Consider the following 20,754-nt stretch of genomic DNA (forward strand, 5'->3'; position numbering starts at 1 on the left):
TGTGCAAAGGCATGGAGAGGGGAGATGAAATAGAAATATGAGAAGCAATTAGGATGATATGGCTACACTTGAGAGTTTGTGAAAGGAACCTATATGAAATAAGTCTGGAAAGGGCAGCTGGAGAGGAATTTGTCTTTTATATAAGTAGTGAGAGGGCATTCTGAGCAGGGAATAAATATAGTCAGATGTCTTTAGGCCTCTTAACTTGGCAGTCACATGGAGGACAGACTGAATTGAGAAGAGATCTTACAAAAAGAGACGATTTGGGAGGTTGCTGAGATAGCCCAGTTGAGGCAATAAGAGCATGAGATAAGACCGTGGCCAAGTGAGTGGAGACCAGGACAGGGATGGTGAGATGTTCTAGATAAAGAATCGACAAGACTTGGCATTGATTCCAAATGTGCCAGTAGGGAGGCATGAGGAAAATCAAGGAGCCAAGGATGACACATAGGTTGTGAACCCAGAAGGTTGGAAAAGGAAGGCCAGTTAACTGCTCCTTGACTTGTATTCATGATTATTCCATCAACAAAAATGGAGGAGCCAATGAGAGGAAATTCTATAGTGAAACTGACCTCGCTAATAGGGAAAAACTTGCTGCTGAGATGAAAAATGGGAATCCCAGACAGAAAGAACCATTCCCTCCTGAAGCTGCAATAAAGAAAATTAGGCATAGTCTGACGTGTATCAGAGATTTGAAAAGAGGAAGAAGGACATAGAAAACTTCATGGACTAAAATTCTAAAGAAGTCAAGGGTGGAAGGAATGGAAGCTTCAAGGTTAAGGTTCTTACAACAAAAAGGGAAGCAATTTCAACCTGGAGAGGAAATGAAAGCTTTCTAAAGAAATTCATGTTGGTACACAAGGAATTCTTTAGCCAATTTAATTTTTTTAAAGATGTAAGCAAGGTCACTTAGCCATATTGGACAGTGCTATAAAAATTTCAGGATTTTTTAAAATTATAATTTGAAATTAAAAAAATAAAAACAATTTCAGGCTTATTAAATCTCAGACTGAGTTATGGTAGGCAAGAGAAGTTAAGGATAACCCCAAAACTGAGTCGTTGTTGTTTTTAAACCTATATTGAAAGAGAAAGATGAATCAAAAAAGGTAAAAGACCTTTGTGTGGGTTAGACAATAACTGGAAACAGAGATGGGAGAGCTGCTCAAAACTCATTTTGGTTCTGTTTTCTGTGCTCAGGCAAATGACCTTTGTATAAGATATGAGTGAACATAAACAGCCAATTGGGAGGTGCTACCCTCTAGTAGCAAGGAGATAATGAACCCTGAGCTCTCTGTAATGAATTCAGTTCATCTAACCCAGAGGAACTATATCCTTGTGTGCTCAAAGAATTGGAAAATGTGAATATTGAGCTGCTTCCAGTTAACACTGAAAGGTCATGGACAAAAAGAGGAGGTACCAAAAAAGAGAGAGGGGAAACTGTTGTTTCCCACCTCTCTTCCACTCCATAGGCCCCTCCTCTGCACACACTCCTTTAAAAAAGTAAGAAAAGAAAACAAGAAAAGTCTAGAACCTATAGGCCATTGACTTGGATTCCTGGAAAAGTTTTAGAAGTGGGAATTAAATGGGTGTTTGGTAAATATTTAGAAATGTGTATACAAAGAGCTTCAGTGAGAAGAGGTCATGCCAGACTAACCTTGTTTTCTTTTTGTATAGGGTTACTAACCTGGTAGGTTAGGGAAATGTTTTTAGATATAGTTTACCTAGAATTTAGAAATAGTTTTGAGAAAGTATCTCATTCTATTTTTATGGAAAAGATGGAACAACGTAGAATAGGCAATAATGGAACTAGAGAAACTCTGGACTTTAAATGGTAAGTCTCAAAGAGAAGTCATTAAAGGTTCAATATCAGTTTGACAGGAGGTCTCCAAGACAGTGCTCAAGGGAATCTGTTTCACATTGTTTATCAATGCCTTGGATAATGACATGAAGAATATGCTCAGCAAATTTTCAGATGGCACACCATTATTAGGGACAGTCAGGACTGAAACGATTTTAGATGTCTAGAGTATTGGGCTGAATATGAGAGAATGAAATTTGGTGGAGATCAATGCAAAGTATTACACATGTCCAAGTATTCAACTTTACAAGGATAAGAGGGAGGGACGTTGTTAGACGGTAGCTTGTCTGAAAAAAAGATCTGGGGGATTTTAGGGAATACAAGCTCTATAAGAGTCTGCAATATGATAAGGCAGCTTAAAAGAATGACATGTAATCTTAATTTGCCCTAGAAGAATTCAAGTTTCTGGAATAAAAACGTTATCATCCCTCTTTAGTCTGCTCTCACTGGGCTATATCTGGTGAACCATGCCCAGTTGAGAGTGACAATTACAAGCCAGCAATATAATGAAGGGACTTGATGCCATGTCAATAAGTATCACTTGAAGGAATGGAGGGTGTTTGTGTAAGGAAGTCTCAGAGTGGGGATGACAGTCAGCTTCAAGTATTTGAAGGATTACCCAGAGGAAAAGTATTAGACTTATTTTGTTTCTTGTGGTGTCCTTGGAACTTACCATGGCTTACACAGCTGAACATGGCTCCCTCAGAGGATCAGGAACTGGGAGCTGTAAGGAGGCAAGCCTCCACAAGAAGTCAGGAAAAATCCTCTGACTGTTACAGCCATCCCAAAGTGGAATGGGCACCCCCAGTGTTTCGTGCCCTCTCCTTAGAGATCTTCAAGCGGGGTCTTGGTGGCTATCTCATAGTGGACATTTTTCTCAGCTAAGAGGTTGACAAGATGCTGCCCGAGATCCCATTAAAATCTTAAATTCTGTCACTCTGGGCTTCTTTCTTAATTGCAGTCCTCAACAGAAAGACACCTACAAAAATCAAACAGCTACTACATTACAACCTGCCCAGCAGTTCCCATGGGATTGATCCCCAGTTGGATGGCCAATGGATTCTTCTTCAACAAGCTTCTCGAGGGTAGGAATTGTTTGAGTTTTGTCTTCCTATCCTCAGCTTCTAGCACAGTCCTAGACATCCAGTAGGAGATTAATAAATGCATCTTTGGTGCAAAGCTTTGGTTTTCCTTCTTTTTTCCATTGGGAGTAGGGCAAGTGGGAGGGAGAAAAGAAAGACTTTGAATTTAAAAAGGAAATGGAAAGCACAGTTATTTGTGAAGTTGTCCAAACCATGTCTGTGTGTCTGAACTGAGGCACATCTCAGAAACATGGGAACCCTGCAGTTCAACCTTTCTATAAATGTGAAGCCTATGTGCATACACACAGGCATACTTTAGACTCTCTTCTGTCTCAGAATTCTCAAGAAACAGGAGCACAGCCATGTCAATCAATGCCCTACCAGCCATTGGATTTGAAAAGCTTCTCTGTGTACCTCCACTGCACACAGAGGAGAACGAGAATGCCCCCTCCATCACTTACCATTTGACTCCACAATGGTGATGTTGGCATAGGCACTGTCATTGCCTAGCTTACTGATCACTTTGCACATGTATTCCCCGGAGTCAGCAAGTGTAGCTTTACTGATTCGTAGTTCTGATTTCCTGTGGGATGGGGACCAAAGTGCATGTAAGTATGATGGATTGACAGAGACCTCATTAACTAACCTGCATCTTGGTATCTGGGATACATGGGAGATTCCTTCCTCTCTGTCTCTTCTTTCTTTTCTTTCCTTTCAATCCTTACTCTCTTTGTTTCTCTTTCTTTTGTCTATCTCTCTATCTCTCTCTGTCTCTTTCTCTCTGTCTCTCTCTCTGTCTTTCTTCCCCGCCCACCCTTCCTCCCTTCCTCAAAGACTACTTGCCACTAACATTTGAGAAGATCTAAAGTAATTCTTTTACTTCTCACAAAATGAAAAATAATACTAAATATAATCAGAGGGAGGAGAGATTCTTAGAGCTAGAAGTGATTTGAAAATGAGCTAGTCAGACCCGATCATGTGACAGATGAAGAAACTAAAGGAAAGTGATTTATACAAGGTCACACAGATAAGCAGAGTTGGAATTCTTCCAACTCCAAACCCTACCATAAAATTCCAGGAATATTTGCTTGTGTAGAGTGAACTTAATTCAATTATGGGACCATTAAAGAAATATTTTTCTCTCCTCAAAAGTCTTACGTCAAGAAATAGAGAATGGCATAAGGCATTCCAAGCAATGAAGTAAATTTTCGGCATTCAAAAAAAAGTCAGTTATTATTACAATATCATAACACCTCACATTTCTATTGCACTTTAATGTTAGCATAGCCTTTGACATACATGACCTCATTAGAGTACCAATACAACCTTCCCATTTTACAGATGAGCAAACTAGGGATGAGAGAGGCTAAATGTCTTGCCCAGAGTCACAGAACAGATAACTGTCAGAGGAAGGATTCAAACCCAGATCTTCCTAACTCCAGATTCATTGTAGCAGGTAGTATCCTCCCCAATTAACCGCAAAGTGTTGATGATGCCTCATCCAGTCAGTGGCAGCTCAGCACGCGTGCATTTCTCTCCCAGAATACATTTCCGCCCACATTTTAGGTGAGCAGACTTTCATCTCCAGTGTTGCCAATCACTGGATGGCTCAGAGAGAATCCTCCCAGATGCCACTAAAGATCCCTTCTATTCATTTTTCTTTCATTTATCTTTTTTAAAAAAAGGTTTGAATTGTAGGCATCAACAGAAGAAATTCTTCCTGAAGAAGAATTGATGAACAGAATGATCCTGGCCATATCTCGCATTTATATACAGTGCTTTAAAGTTTACAAAATGTTTTACAAGTGCGATCTAATTTTACTCTCACAACCAAGAGGGGAGGCAGGTGCCTTGATTATCTCCATTTTACAGATGATGAAATTGAGGCAGACTTGCCTAGGGTCACACAGGCTAGTAAGTGTTTGAGGCTGCATTAGGATTCAGGTCTTCCTGCCTCCAGGCCCTGCACTCTTATCTACTGCACCACCAGCTGTCCAAGCATAGTATTTACTATGGATTAGGATGTGACTTTCAGTGACAAGACAAGAAAAGAGTCCTTGTCTTCTATCCTGTGTTTTGTGACACATTAATTTATGCAACGAATACGTATGTCTGTGAGTACATATGTATATTACAGGGGATTGTAGAGAAAGAGGTGAAAGGGACCACAGAGGCTAGCTACCTTGCTTTACTGATGAGAAAACTGAGGGCTGAGTGGCAAAGTTACTGGCCCATGGTCCTAGGGCTAGTAAGTAGGGCTTGAATTCAAGACTTCCTGTTTCTAAGTCCTGGGCTCTACCCACTCTGCCTTGACTAAAGCCATTTTAAATAAGGGTTTGGTGCCTCCCTCTTCTTTCTGAGCACACACTGCATACAAAATACTCACCCGGGCTTTTTTTGTATCTTGACATTTTGTGGTTTGTTTTTCCGACTTAATTCACTCCCATTCTTGAACCACTTGAACTTGAGAGAGGAGTACTCTGAGCTGGTCTCACACCGAAGCACCAGCTTTGAGCCAGCAGCTGACTCCTGGCTCCTCATCTCTTTTAATCGGGGAGGGGCAGCTAAAAAAGAAGACACAGACGGAAAACCATCATTATCATGATCACCATCACCATCATCATCTTCACCACCACCACCACCGTCATCATCTTCATTGTCATCATCATCATCACCATCTCCATTGTCACCATCACCATCATCACCATCGTCACCATCACCATCATCACCATCACCCTCATCACCATCACCATCATCACCATCACCATCATCACCATCACCTTCATCACCATCACCATCACCCTCATCACCACCACCATCATCATCTCTAGACACATCAAAAGGGAACATGTTTTGTTGAGCTGATTTACTTAAACATAACTTTTCTACTATGTTGATATGAAAGTCAAATTAGGGCCTGAGATCTGAGCCTGGAAAATACAATGAGAACTCAGGGGATTGGTCTTACCCAAGGGTTCTCTATTTAGGCTCCCATACTAGTGGGTCCTTGTAATGTTACCAGCAATCAAGCAACTCCAAGATCAATTTCTGATGTGACAAAAGACTGAATCCCTGAGTACATATAGCTTGCTAAGTGGCACAGTGGATAGAGTGCCAGGCTTGAAGTCAGGAAGACAGCCCCAGACACTTATTAGCTGTGTGACTCTGGATAAGCCATTTAACCTTGTTTGCCTGAGTTTCTTCATCTGTAAAAATAAGCTGGAGAAAGAAATGGCAAACCACTCTAGTGTCTTTGCAAGAAAACTTCAAATGTGGTCACGAAGAGTCAGACGAGACTGAAACAACTTAACAACAATTTATGTTCAAGCAAATTAGAAATGATGTGGTCATGCAAAGGTCAATGGAGTGATGTGGGGAGAGAGTTAGGAAGACATGAAATATTGTCAGTAAAGAATCAGGCAGTGAAGTCTTGTCATCAGAGATGGATGTCAAGGAAAAGAGGTGAGCCAGTCACATGGGGAAAGCAAGGGATAGCTAACTGGTAGACTGCTGGTCCTCTAATCATTTCAGGAGATCTAGAGGAAAACAGGCAGCACCCTGAGTGGAGCACCTGGGCAAGAGTTGAACAGGAAAGGAATGGATAGGTGACAATCTATACCAAAGACTGGGGACACTGATTTTCCCCACACAGCTATTCATTTTTCCAAATTAAATGTTTTCTTTTGTTTCTGTTGGATCCTAGCCCCATCCAAGAATCTGTGATCACACTGTAACCTCACAAAAACCTTCTGATGGGAACTATACTGTTCTCTCCATTTTTCTGAAGAAGCTATTAAAGTTCAAAGACTTTAAGTGACTTATGCTGAGCCACACATCCAGTGGCTAGAGTCAGACCAGGAAAACCAGAACTCCTAACTCTGTCCAACTCCATCAGCCCAAAGCACCTCTCATCTAGACACCAGTGAGCAATATTGGACTCAAAGAGAATTCACAAGTATTAAGATCATTATTCTTCTGAAGACAATGGTTCAACACAGAATCATCACCACATACAGAATGCAGGCCAAGGCTGCATTCTGACACACATCTGGTCTGCCCTACTTCTTACAAAGGCACACATGTTCCATTATCAGCAGATGGTTTCTACATTGGTGACCTCCATGCTCTCAGTCAAACATTACCTCTGCTTTGGCTGAAAATGCTTCCATCTTCAGAACAAAGAACTGGGGTATTGTTTGCATTGCAAGTGCTCTGCACACAGTAAGTACTTACTAAGTGCTTATGGATTGACTATGAAACTTGTCTTTAACTTGCCAGCTCCTTTCAAATAGTTCTTAGATACCATTTCACATCAAAGAGGATCTGATAAGGTTTTGGCTAAAAGCAGTCAGGAATGAACTCTCTGTGGAAATGTATATGTGATCAATGCAACTCTTCACATGTATTTTCACTCCCTGTTCTGCACCAAGGGATGTGTATCACTTCCCTTACCTAGTTTCTCACCAAAAGATCAAAACTCCCAGGGCATCTTAAGAGAAAAAAAAGGCTACAATGACTATATGGTGTGCATCTGATCTCATTTCAAAAATGAAAAGAAAGATAGCTCAAGCCTCTGGAAAATGACCAAGGACCCCAAGGGTGCATGTGGTATGGCTAGGCCAGGAAAGCAAGTAACACCTCAGTCATCCCAGGGTGTTTGTTTTTGTGTATGACTGGTTAGCAGAAGGGACAGGAGATACTAAACAACGACAGTGGAAATCCTTTACAAGTAATTCTGGCATTCTCTCTCATCCTCATGTAATCTTGCACTGTCTCATTTTATTTGGTTACAACATGAAGATGAGAGATATGCTCAACGGGGTTTTAAAAATATTGACAAAATTAGGAAATCTCTCCAAACTAACATCCTCCCTCCCTTCAAGTCACTTAAAATCCAACAGAAGGGGAAAGTACAGGGGAACAAACAAGCGTGATAGGAGACAAGGCAAGAAGGCAGAAGAGAGACAGCCAATGAATGGGCTACAGGTGAGTCCAGCATGGGACAGACCTTTGGCAGCACGGGGGAAGCAGCAATCAATAAGTAGCATTAATTAAGCATCTCCTACTATGGTAAGCACAGGAGATCTCAAGAAAAGGGAAAGACAGCCCCCTCCTTCCAAGAGCTCCTAGCCTAATGGAACAGTCCAGTGTTATGGTAAATGGGGGGGAGAGACAAATGGTATTCCATTTGTTGGCATGAATCATTTATGACCCCACAAGCTGCTTATGGCTAACCTCCACGGACACACATGTATATATTTTTAATTATTTTTCCCATTATCAAATATTCTTTTTTCCCCTCCTTGCCACTCCCCTCATAGGGGAAAAAAGGTAAAAAAATGACATTTTTTAAACAAATGAGCAGTCAAGCAAAACAAATTTCCACGTTGGCCATGTCCAAATACATGTCATCGTACATAATAAATATGCAGAAGAACACATATTCCCACATTAAACCACAAAAGACAACAAACACACGCTTGTTAAAATGTGGTATTTGGAGGAACCTCTCAAGCCAAAAGTGAATGGGATGCCTTGGAGCAGCAAAGGTTGTAGCCATAGAGCTGGAAAGAATTTCCAAGGTTGAGTCCAACACCCTTGTTTAACAGATGAGAAACTGAGGCCCTGAGAGGGTAAATGGTTTGTCCAGGGTCATCTGGGTAAGAAGTGGCCAATCCAGAATTTGGGGCTCTAGCCTGCCTGTATCCCTCCCCCGCCTCCTGATGGTAGTTCCCTCACACTGGAGGTCTCGGAGTAAAGAATATATTGGTTTATCATCATCAGGATTCCTTTCACATATTGGACTAAATCGATGGCACTGAGGTCTCTTCCAACTCTCTAATTCTGTGATTCTGTCTCTCTGGGGACCCATCCCTTCATTTTCATTTGGTCACAGCAGCAGAAAATTTGGCCACTCATTTTTATATGGCAATTTCCAGTATTTCTGTTCAAAAACAATGTTGAAGGGAAAGAGCCTTGGGTTTGGATTTTGAAATCTTTGGTTCAAATCCTAACTTTGTGCCATCTTGGACACTTAATGTCTATCCCTAGTTGGTTCAGTATGCCAAACTGTAAAATACGGTGATTGGACTAAGTGACCTTTAAGATTCCTTTCCCTTCTAGAGCTATGACAATGAGGCCAAGAAAGATCAAGAATGATCACCCCAATCCTCAACTGCTCCAGAACTCTGCTATTACTTGGGCTTTTCCAAAACTGAATTGACTAATACTTCATTTGCTTCTGTATGACCTTTTGATTTAAAATGATTCAAAAACCAGCCCTACATCATGCTAAGCACAAAAACCCACAAGAACGCCCAAGATGCAGGCTGGACTCTGAAAATAGGGATAGGGAAGGAAACAAGCATTTATTATGCTCCACCTGTATGCTCAACACCATGCTAGGTGCTTCACAAATATCATATTTGGTCTTTACAACAACCTTATGAAGTAGGTGCTATTACTGTCATCCTCCTTTTACAGCTGAGGAAACTGAGGCAGAAAAAGATTCTAGGTGGCGTAAAGATCTGTGGTCCTTCCACTCCAGTGGGATAATACATACATTATGTATATAGATTAAAGTTCATAAGGTGCTTTACATATATTTGACTGCCATAGTTTTTTCCCCTTCTTTCCCCGCTTTGGGGGCGGGAGTGGTTTGGGAAGAAAGAAATGTTCAAATGCTCAATTGTTCACAGTGGGTGATTTGGGAAGAGGAAAAGGAATTTCTGCGTTCCCAGATGCCTGAAGCTAGAGGCCTCGTCCTCTATTTGCATTCAGCATGGAGGAATGCGTGATAGGATGACAAGAACTAGCAGTTGTGCATCTCACAATTTCCAAATATTATCTCATCTGATCTCAACCACTTTGAAGGGAGGTGAGGGCCATTATTGTCTTTCTTTAACAGATGAGGACCACAAGGCAGGCGAGGATTTAGGTGAATTACCAGATTCAGTCAGCTGTATTTAGCCACCTAAATGTTGGTGGATGCATTTGAACTTAGATTCTCCAGAGTCCAAGTCCAGAACCATTTGCAGATCCTGGAGGACATTGAGAAGCCCATTCATACTGAGGCTACTGGGGCAGGAAAGGGATTTTTGAGGCCATCTAGAGCAATCTCCTCATTATACAGAGGCCCAGAGAGAAAAAGCTGGCCTAGTGCCTTAGAATGATCTATAGGAAAGGAGTTCTCCACCCCCCAACCCAAGGACTCGTGCGTGGGGATGCTCAGCCTCCCAGAGGGCTGATCTCCTAGCAGTTCTGACCCAAGGTTGGGACTAGGGGAGGAAGAGCATAGTGGAGAGAAAGTTAGCCTGGGGTCCAGGAAGCTGCCAAATGTAGCCCCCTCTCCTGGGCACCTCCCTACCTCCCTGAAGCACCCTTTAAAATATATGCATCTCACAAGAACAAAGATGGGTGTGGTGGCAACTAAGAGACTCAGGTTATGAACCAATCTGAACAGCAACTCAGAAGGAGACTGCCCAAATCTTTGACATTTGCCATTTCATCATTGAAAAAAGAAGGGATTAAATTCTTTGATTAAATTCTAAGAGCTGACTCTTTGGAAGTGAAAGTGGAAGTGGAAGAAACATCGAGGAACATTTAGATAATAGAAAAACAAAAAAGATAAAAATACACATTTATATTTTTAAGAAAGAAAATGAGGATGCTGGAGAATGATGTCTGGGGCATAATCCAACCCTTTCACAAACCCTCTCTGCCTTTCTTCACTGTACCAGTGTCCCCCAGCTCCACATGGCATCTGTCCAACATGTGACCTGCTGGCCAGTGATTATCAGAATTAAAAAATACAATTCAACTTTTCAATTAATCAATGTAAAATCATTTATTAAGTACCCAGTAGGGGGAAGACCCAATGCTAATCTGGAGAGACAGAGAGTGAAAAGGTTCCCAGGTTCCAAGATGGCCAGAGGGGATTAAGAGAGCCCAGAGTCTTTGTGTCCTAGTCCACACCAGAACTGTTTTTATAAAGAAACTAGGCTGATTCTACCTCAGGCTAAATCAATCACGCCAAACACAAGAAGGTATGGGGTGGGGGTGGCATAAGGCCCTTCCTCTCCCCCTCTGAGACCATCAAGGAGAGGCTCCTGGGTAGCCCATTCATAAACCTGTTTAAACCAGCTCCCTCAGATGATAGAAACCTAATCTGGAAAGTGGAACAAGCTTTTGATCTAGAGTCAGAGAACCTGGATTCCAATACTGCCTCTGCTATTGGCGGGCTCAGTGCTAGTATTTTGTAAAATGAGGAGGTTGAGTCCAGATGACAATCATTTCTAAAGCACCTACACTATGCACCAGGGTACAAATACAACTCAACAACATGACAAAGCAGTCAGAAGAGTTGCTTGCATCCGAAACACCATCCTTAGAGTAGCCAGGCACCAGGAGTTAACTTGATGAAAGGCTGACTTGAACATGGGGGTGGTGAGGATGGGGGATAGTAACAGAGCTCAGGTGTTTTCAGCTTGTCACATACAAAGAGGATTCGTTCCCTCCCTGCTTGTCTACAGGGAGCAAAACTAGTAGCAACTGAGTGGAAGTTGCAGTGGGAGACAAAATTTACAGGAAGCTAGTTGGTGCTTTGGGGTCAGAAAGATGGCTTTTAAATGCAGCAAGTCCACCAATACAAATGGGGATCCAAAATGGCACCTACTTACCAGAACTGGGGTGAGCTGACTCTTTTTAGGAGGATTACCATTCAAAATTAAAGCCTGGGAGTCACTATGGAGTAAATTGAGACTCAGATGAGGCCCCCAAAACACCACCTATTAATGTCCTTTCCTACTGTGACTCATCTAACCCTAAATCCTTTTTATCTGGAATGAGCCTCAGAACCCTCAATCAGACACTGAAGATAACAGAAAATACATCGCTGTGCTCTCAAAGCCCCAGAATCCACTCCTCTCCTGACAGATCCTATCAATGACTCCTCATCTCTGTGGTCTCACATTTGTTGAACACAATTCTAGTGCTGTCCCCACGAATGCACCCCTCCCAACCCAATTTCATGATACTCTAAGAGCTATCCTGAAGTGGGAGGTAAGGATTTCCATAACACATTTCCTTTCCCCTAATACATAGCTGCACTGGGGCTTATAAAGTTAACCAGACTGAATCTTTCTTCACCTTCAACAACTTGGTCATTTGGAGATGAGCAGAAACTGAACCCAAAAGCCAGCCACACAAAGTATGCGGGCTCAGTTGGGTTCCATGAACTTTACAATTCTCTTGAAAATGATTGTGATAACAACTGACTTGAAGGAAGGCTTCCTATCAAAACCAGTCCTGGAAGGTTTAGTCTGTTTGAAACAGACAGGAGTGATAGCCCAGAGTGCCTGGGCTCTGTAAGAGATCCCGAATTCCCAATCAGTCAGTGGCCAAGCACCAAGCCCAGCACACATGATTTTTATGTTGAATGTAACTTATGCACTGAGGAGAACGGAAACATCTGGACAGGATTAGAAGTGCTCTGCTCACCCAGGGCATTGGACAAATCCCTTCAGGCTAAGTCTCACCCCTGACCTGCCAAACATGATTACAGCCGGCCAGTCACTTCCCCAGGCTCCACAGCTGCTCTCCTCCCCCTCTCGCCTAATAAACATCCCATCCCATCCCATCCCAACCATGATCCTGCCCAGAGTCAGAAAGAGCACATGTGGCCGCAGCCCTGGGGGGAAGGGGATGAGGGAAGAGGAGAAAGAAAAGGATAATAAATAGACAGCTGAAAGCACAGGGGTGTGGCCTATCAGCTTCCCCAGAGGGGCCCAGAGATTGTGTGAAGTTGCTTCAAGGCTTCCTTTCCAGCCTCAGTAAACTGGTCCCTCTGGGGAGCAGTAGGGAAGGTGGCATTCTAGAACGGGAGGAACCCTGGATTGGGATCCAATCTTGGCTCTGCTTCTTCCTATTTAGATGTAGGACCATTGGCACATCTCTTTTTTTGTGTACCCCAGAGTCCTCTTCTGTAAAATGAAGAACTGCAGGATAGCAGGAGGGAGGCCAGATTCAGAGGTGGTCATTAAGATTAGAAGATGGGATAGGGATCTGGTGACTTTGAAGGCAGTTAGCTCTCAGGTCTAGCTCCTAGTCTGATTCTATAACCCTATGGAGACCTAGGAGCATGCCAACATTACGACAGTGGGTTTTAGAATACCACCAGTGAAGCACACCATGGGCACTTGATGAGGCAGGAAAGGTACCAGTTCTGGGGATAATGGGCCAGGAGGGAACAACAATTGAGAAAGGCAAAGGAGAGAGGAACAGGATGTGACTTCTGGGCCCTAGAAGCTTCTCTGGTACTTTCCATGTCCTCTCCATCCCTTCCCCAATTGCTCTGTGGCCCTCCCTGTCTTCTAGGGCTGGAATCAAGAAGCTCACAGTGAAATCTGACTCTTCTACACAGTAGATATGATACCTTGGGACAAACCTCATAAGGCTGCTGGAAGGAAAAGTTCTTTATAAGTCTTACAAATAGGAACTATTATTATAATGATGGTTTTCTGCTAGTGTTCCTCATTTGCCTTATCTTATATTTAATGGATTTTGGATGGATATGGTCCTGGATCAAGTTTCTGTTCCACTATTTATAGAATACATACATGAATAAGCTTTAGATTTAAAAATTATTATTATATTAGAAATACCATTTTTGTTCTCGAGTTGTTTCAGTCTTGTCCAATTCTCCGTGACCCCATTTTGGGGTTTTCTTGGCTAAAATACTGGAGCAGTTTGCCATTTCCTTCTCAGGTTACTTGACTTGTCCAGGATCACATGACTAGTAAGCATCTGTGGCCAGTTTTAAACTCAGGAATCTGTCTTCCTGATTCCAAGGCCAGTACTCTATCCACTGTGCAACCTACTAGCCCTCATTATATTATTATCATTGTTATATGCATATATGTATGTATATATACTCTGATATATACATATACATATACATATACATACATACATGTATATGGAAGTCAGTTCACACATAGTTTTGCTTTCTTCTTCTGAGTCTTTATGTTTTACAAGCTCTTCATTCCTTGTAGTTTGGATGTTGAATATTCAGAATGGCAACCTCTATCAAAAAAAAACGTTCTAAAATGTTTACGATACAGTGTTATTTCTGGATGTTTTTAAGTAATATTTTTGACAATGGTAGTGTTCCAGTTTCACTACAACTTATTCGTTCTGTAACCCAAATTATCAAGAGTTGACCTTTGTTATATGGGGATTTGATGACTCAGTTTATGAAGGATAGACAGCTTCTGGTTTTCAATTCTGGTCATTTGATCAGATTATTAAGTAGGTATTCATTGGTTGAAATCTCCAGAGATATACTACATGGTATGTACTGTTTCCTTCAACAATCTGTATCAGTCAATAAGTTTGGGTTGGTTAGGGTGCTCCTTCTGCACTTTCTGGTGACCTTAATAGCAATATCATAGATCCCTCCATTTCTGGAACCAACTCTGTATGACTCAGCCATTTGTGCAGGTATTTGTTGTCAGCATTTTGTTGACTGAGTTCATGTGGTTTTCACCGATAGAGGACCTTTTGTTTCCCTTCTAGGATCTTAGCCATTTCATAGGCTATCTCTGGAGGTAAACCAGTATATGTGGCATTGGAGACATTCTGGAACATGTACTTATTGCTCTCTGAAATTTGTCTGTTTGTTCTAAAAGCATTTCTTTTTCATGTAATCAAAGTTATCTAATTTTATCTTTTGCAATTGCTTCTATCCTTTGGTTGGTGAAGAATCAATTATTCTCTGCTCGTAGGTATGAGAGATATGATCTGCATCTAATTGTTTTCAATATCTTTAATATTAAGGTCATATATTTCTTGAAATGTTTGTTTTGATATGTTTAAAATATTCTCTGAAAATCAATTATCTTCTGCTTTTCGGTTAAAAAACTGTTCATCTTTCCATAGCTGTCTTGCAATAATGAACCCTGTATTTCATTAATATTGTTTTGTTTTGTTCTGTTTTGTTTAAGGGGGGACCATTGTTGTCTATTTTATTGTTCCATACATTGAGGTTAAAACTAATGTTTAGAAGCTATCAATCACACTGAAAGTGTTCTTTCCATTGGTCTTTGACTCTGGAAAACCACAAGGTCAACATGTACAGCTTCACATTTCTCTGATAGATTTATGATTGAGACAACCAAAGTATTTCCGAGTGTCACCTTTATCCATTGGTCCAATGTGACCTCTGGATTCAAGCCCAGAAGACTCAGTCTCCAATTTTTATTTTATTCATTTTATACTTGTTAAGTTCCAAAGTCTTTTTTTATTATTAGAAAAGGCTTCTGTATATCAAGGGAAATTAATGAAAAGAAATGGTAGGGAAGGTGGCCTAGCCCTACCAGATCTCAAATTGTATTATAAAGCAGCAAGTATCAAAACCATCTGGTACTGCCTAAGAAACACAGGGGTAGACCAGGGGAATAGGTTAGGTACCCAAGACACAGTAGTCAACGAATATAACAAGTTACTGTTTGAAAAACCCAAGGACCCCAACTTCTGGGATAAGAACTCATTGTTTGACAAAAATTGTTGGGAAAACTAGATAACAGTGTGGTGGAAACTGGGCATAGACCAATGTCTGACATACACAAGAATAAAGTCCTAATGGGTACACAATCTAGGTATAAAGGCTGATAGTAAAAACAAATTAGGGGAGCAAGGAATATTGTATTTGTCAGATTTATGAAGAACAGGGAAATGTATGACCAAACAAGAGATAGAGAACATTATGAAGTGCAAAATGGATAATTTTGATTATATTAAATTGAAATGCTTTTGCACAAACAAACCCAATGCAACCAAGATTAGGAGGGAAGCAGAAAACTGGAAAAGAATTTTTGCAACTAGTGTCTGTGGTAAAGGCCTCATTTCTAAAACATATAGAGAACTGAGTCAAATGTACAAGAATACAAGTCATTCTCCAATTGATAAATGGTCAAAGGATATGAACAGGCAGTTTTCAGAGGAAGAAATCAAAGCTATCTATAGTCATATGAAGAAGTGCTCTAAATCACTACTGATTAGAGAGATGCCAATCAAAACAATTCTGAGGCACCATATTGCACCTATCAGATTGGCTAACATGACAAAACAAGAAAATGATAAATGTTGGAGAAGATGTGGAAGAGTTGGAACACTAATTCATTGTTGGTGGAGCTGTGAGTTGATCCAACCATTCTGGAGAGCAATTTGGAACTATGCCCAAAGGGCTGAAAAAATGTGCATAGCCTTTGATCCAGCAATACTGCTTCTAGGACTGTATCCCCAAGAGATCATAGAAATTGGAAAGGGTCCCACATGTACAAAAATATTTATAGCAGCTCTCTTTGTGGTGGCCAAGAACTGGAAATTGAGGGGATGCCCATCAATTGGGGAATGGCTGAATAAATTGTGGCATATGAATGTAATAGAATACTATTGTGCTATAAGAAATGATTAACAGGAACACTTCAGAGAGGCCTGGAAGGACATATATGAACTGATGCTGAGTGAAAGGAGCAGAACCAGGATAACTTTGTACACAGTAGCAACCACTGTGTGCAAGGAATTTTCTGGTAGACTTAGCCCTTCACAGCAATGCAAGGACCTAAAAAATTCCCAGTGAATTCTTGAAGCAAAATGCCTTCCACATCCAGAGAAAGAACTATGGAATTGGATCACAGAATGAAGCAGACCTTTTTCTCTTGTGTTATGTTTTGTTTTGTTTTGTTTGCATTGTTTCTCCTATTCATTTTAATTCTTCTATGCAACATGACTAATGTGAAAATATATTTAATAAGAATGTATCTGTAGAACCTATATAAGGTTTCACTCTGTCTTGGGGAAGGAGGGGGGAAAGATGGGGAAAGGAGGGGAAAAAAATCTAAGATATATGGAAGTGATTGTAGAAAACTTAAAACAAATTAACTAATTTTTAAAAAAGAAAAGGTTTCTGTGAGATGAAATGATTGGACTTGTTTGTCAGTAAAGTATCGTTTGCTGTCATCCTGAGGCATTGAGCAATTAGTACAGTATTTGGGGGGTGAGTCCTACTTCTTTTACTTGAAAATCACGCTCATTTCTATTGAGGAAGGATGGTGATGGGCTTGGAGGTAAGTTAGAATAGTAATGAGTTCAAAGGGGATGCATGGGAAAGGCTGCATTCTCTGCCATTTGGTCTCGACATTATAGTGTTTGTGCTATGTTTAAAATAGGAAACATTTCCATCATGTGGACATCAAATATTCTACTTTCCTCCTTATGCTTGGGTCTTTCCTGGATGTACAATACACAAACAAATCCTCTGTCAATAGCTTGTTATCAAGCTGTTTATCTGTTATATAATTCTATTATATCTAATATCTATTATCTAAACAATCTGAGGATAAGTTGCCTCCTGATCTCCCTTTACATTTAATGTTCTGGATGGATAAAATGAATGAGTTTTTTTTGTCATTGAACAGGAGTATGAAATGAATATGAAATATACCCATACATATACATAATATATACACAAATGTGTATATACGTGTGTATGTATATGTATGTACACATGCATGCATGCATGCATAAACACATGCACATACACACACACCATTATCATCATCACCATCCTAGCTGAAGAGATTATAGTCTGTCTTAAGTAAAATATAAACTCTTTGAGGGCAGAAGCTGTTTTAGAGTGCTGTCGTTGTATCACTCGGCATGGTACCTTGTACATAACAGATATTTAAATAATTGCTTGAATGGATTGTGTCTATAAACTTGAAAAACACAGCCACACCACCAAAGGGAGAACCAATTCTGCCTAAGACATATTTAAAGAAGAAAAAAATGTATATTTTAACTGATTCAACCTATAAAATTGGAAGGCTAAGATCCTCAGTTCAGACTTGTATTGTATCCCTGAGATATCTGGTGTTTCAAGACCATTTCTTGATTAAAAGAAGCATGGGAATTTCAATGACTAAGTGTTTAGAGACCACTGACCATCCAGCAAGGTATTGCCAGTCACATTGCCAAGTCACATCATCATCTCCTCCCAACTCTGAAACATGTGGGACTGACTCGGGAAAGGGCCATCTTGTTGTGTGCCAAAATAGTGCTTTCTAGCTCACTTACATTTCCTAAAGGTCTTCTACCTAGAGAACTAGTCCAAGACCAACTCACTTCACTTATAGAGGTTTGCTAACCAATGTCTATGCAGGTCTAAATTTGCCATCTTTGGATGACTTTCAGAAGTGAGGGGATCACTTGCCATGTAGCCTTTTTAAAGGTGCTTAATATCACCCCTAAGGTTTGAGGGTAAACTTCCTCCACCAGCTCCTCCATTTTGCACCATTCCAATGCCTCATGATTGCTTGACTTAGACCACTCCTCATCCTGATCTTCCCACTGGCCTTCTGTATGGATGGATGAAGCTCTTTTCTCCAAATTTCCTCAGAGGTTAATAAGGGTTGAAGAGAAAGTCAACTGTTAAAGCAAGGATACTGAGCCATGAAGTCATTTTTAAGTCTGATGACCCAATAACTTGCTAATGTCATAGCTCCAGGCTTGGTTTCAGTATTTTTTGTCTGTGTGAAATCCATCCTGCCAATCAGTTAAAACATGTCTTCTTGGCCCTATGCCATGCTCTTTTCTAGCATTGGGTATACCTCTATATGCTGTGCTTAAAAAGAGCTACTCCCCTCCCTCTGAGAACAAACCTAAATTTGGAGAATGGTTAGGGCAGGAGGATTTTTATAGGAGCACATATTTTCCTTCTGCTGACTTCTCAATATACAACACTGCATAGACTCCCTGCAATGAAACAGTTACTCAGAGGTTGTCCATCTCTGTACTTGGGAGACCAGGAAACACAGAGCCAGTCATCCATCTTACTGGGGAGATTGTTCACCAGGTAACACAGCTCAGTTCAGCACACTTGCAAATGACCTGAAGGGGGGATCATCCTCTTGCTTTAAAAAAATGGAAATGCCAGGGATGCTCGAGAATGAGAAATATTAGGGGTCATCTGAGAGCAACTGACAGTCTCTTCAGAAAATGTAGGAACTCCAAGCAGCATCAATAAGAGGAGGAGGAGGAGAACCTTCCAGACACTACTCTGTTTGATCCTCACAATGACCCCATAGTTTAGGTGTGAGTATTTATTATCTCCATTTTACAAATGAGTAAACTGAGGCTTATGAAAAATGAAATGATTTTCCCTGACTTAGTTACAGTGGATTTTTTTTTTGAAAAGTTTGAAAAAAGTTGGGAGTTAATGAATAGTTTTATATGTTTGTTCATTTTTCTCCTGAAAAAAGCAACTAGAAAAATGAGCCAGGTTAGAGGCACAAGGAGGATGAAGGGGAGGAACTTCAATGTATTCTAGGGGTGAGAGGATGAAAGGAAGCAAAATAGGTCAGAAATCCACACTCCCAGCATTTGTGCCAATACCAAGGGAGCAGAGCTCACAACTGGACCTCACTACCCATATCAGCCCCTTTGAAGGAAAGGAAGAGAAAGGAGAATTCACACAGAGAAGGGCCTTGTCCCAGGTCACAGATGCAGTGAGTGGCAGAGCTGGGGTTCCTATCCAAGGTCCCCAAGCCTAGATGCAAGGTTCTTGCTGTCATCTGGGTGAATGTGACCACCTCGCCTAAGCTCTGCTTGCCTCATTTCCTCAACTACAAAAATGTGGATAATCATAAGCACCTGGTTCCCATGGTTGGTGCAAGAATAAAATGAAATGTTTGTACAGCACTTTGCACATCTGAAAGCACTATTTAAATGTGTAGTATTAGTAGTAGAAGAAGAAATAGTAGTAGTAGCAGTAGTAGCAGTAGTAGTAATAGTAGTAGTAGTAGTAATAGTAGTAGTAGTAGCAGTAGTAGCAGCAGTTGTTGTTGTACTACAATGGTTAGTGTTCCAGTCCTGGAGTCAGGAAGACTAATCATGAATTCACACCTGGCCTCAGATGCCTACTACCTGTGTGACCTTGTGCAAGTCACTTAGCATTGTTTGCCTCCATTTCTCCTCTGTAAAAATGAACTCAAGAAGGAAATAACCACTTCAGTATCCCAAATGGGATCACAGCTGAAAGAACTGAACGACACCTGATCATTCTGCAAAGACCTATTTACCATTTGCTAGAGGAAGTAGATCATCACTAACTTAAGTCTACAATTTACTGGGTATGTGGCAGTTTATGAGTGTGTGTCCCTTCTGTAGGCATTTAAGCCAACACAGCCTGGACCAGACTACCATTCTGTGGGTAGTGAAACAAACCAAAATACCCTCCCCTCCAGTCTCAAATCCAAACCCAGGGATTAAAAGACCTTTCTCTTCTGGGCACCTTACACATCAGTTGGATGATCCCTGGCAGAATGGCAGTGCAGCAGAAGGCTGCTCAGGGACCCAGTGTGATGGTGACTTGGTGGTCTCAGACCCTCTGTAGAGGTCAAGGCATCTTTACCTCTCCATTAGATATATCCCCACTCCATCACACCTAGACTTAGCACTCAGAAAAGACTGAGTGCTCATCCATCTTCCTAAGAATTGGGAAGGGTAGAACTGCTGAATTTGGAAAGCAGATTCATGGGGTCCTAATCCCTTAAGACATCATGTATCAGTGCTGCTAAGACTATGGATAGATGAATAGCAAAACTAAGACTGAGGGCCATGGATGGAATAAGAAGCACATTGGAAGGCCAATCAAACACCTCATGCACATTCTCTCACTGGAGCCTTGTGACCACCCTGGCAGATAGATGTCACTATGAGCCCTATTTTACAGATGAAGAAACTGGAGCCAGAGAA

General features: G+C 41.1%; 1 protein-coding gene across 2 annotated transcripts in view; it reads right to left on the bottom strand.

Moving 5' to 3' along the window:
• NRG1 (neuregulin 1) overlaps positions 1-20,754 on the bottom strand; it is a 209,538-nt gene that overhangs the window by 174,636 nt on the left and 14,148 nt on the right. For both annotated transcript variants that reach the window (XM_072625463.1, XM_072625462.1), the window contains exons 2-3: positions 5,327-5,504; positions 3,402-3,523 (exon numbers count right to left, since the gene is read on the bottom strand). In XM_072625463.1, coding sequence (XP_072481564.1) covers positions 3,402-3,523; positions 5,327-5,504 — 300 coding nt within the window. The remainder of the gene's footprint in view (positions 1-3,401; positions 3,524-5,326; positions 5,505-20,754) is intronic.

This window comes from Notamacropus eugenii, chromosome 7, assembly GCF_028372415.1.
Source record: "Notamacropus eugenii isolate mMacEug1 chromosome 7, mMacEug1.pri_v2, whole genome shotgun sequence".
In the NCBI taxonomy this organism is placed as follows: domain Eukaryota; kingdom Metazoa; phylum Chordata; class Mammalia; order Diprotodontia; family Macropodidae; genus Notamacropus; species Notamacropus eugenii.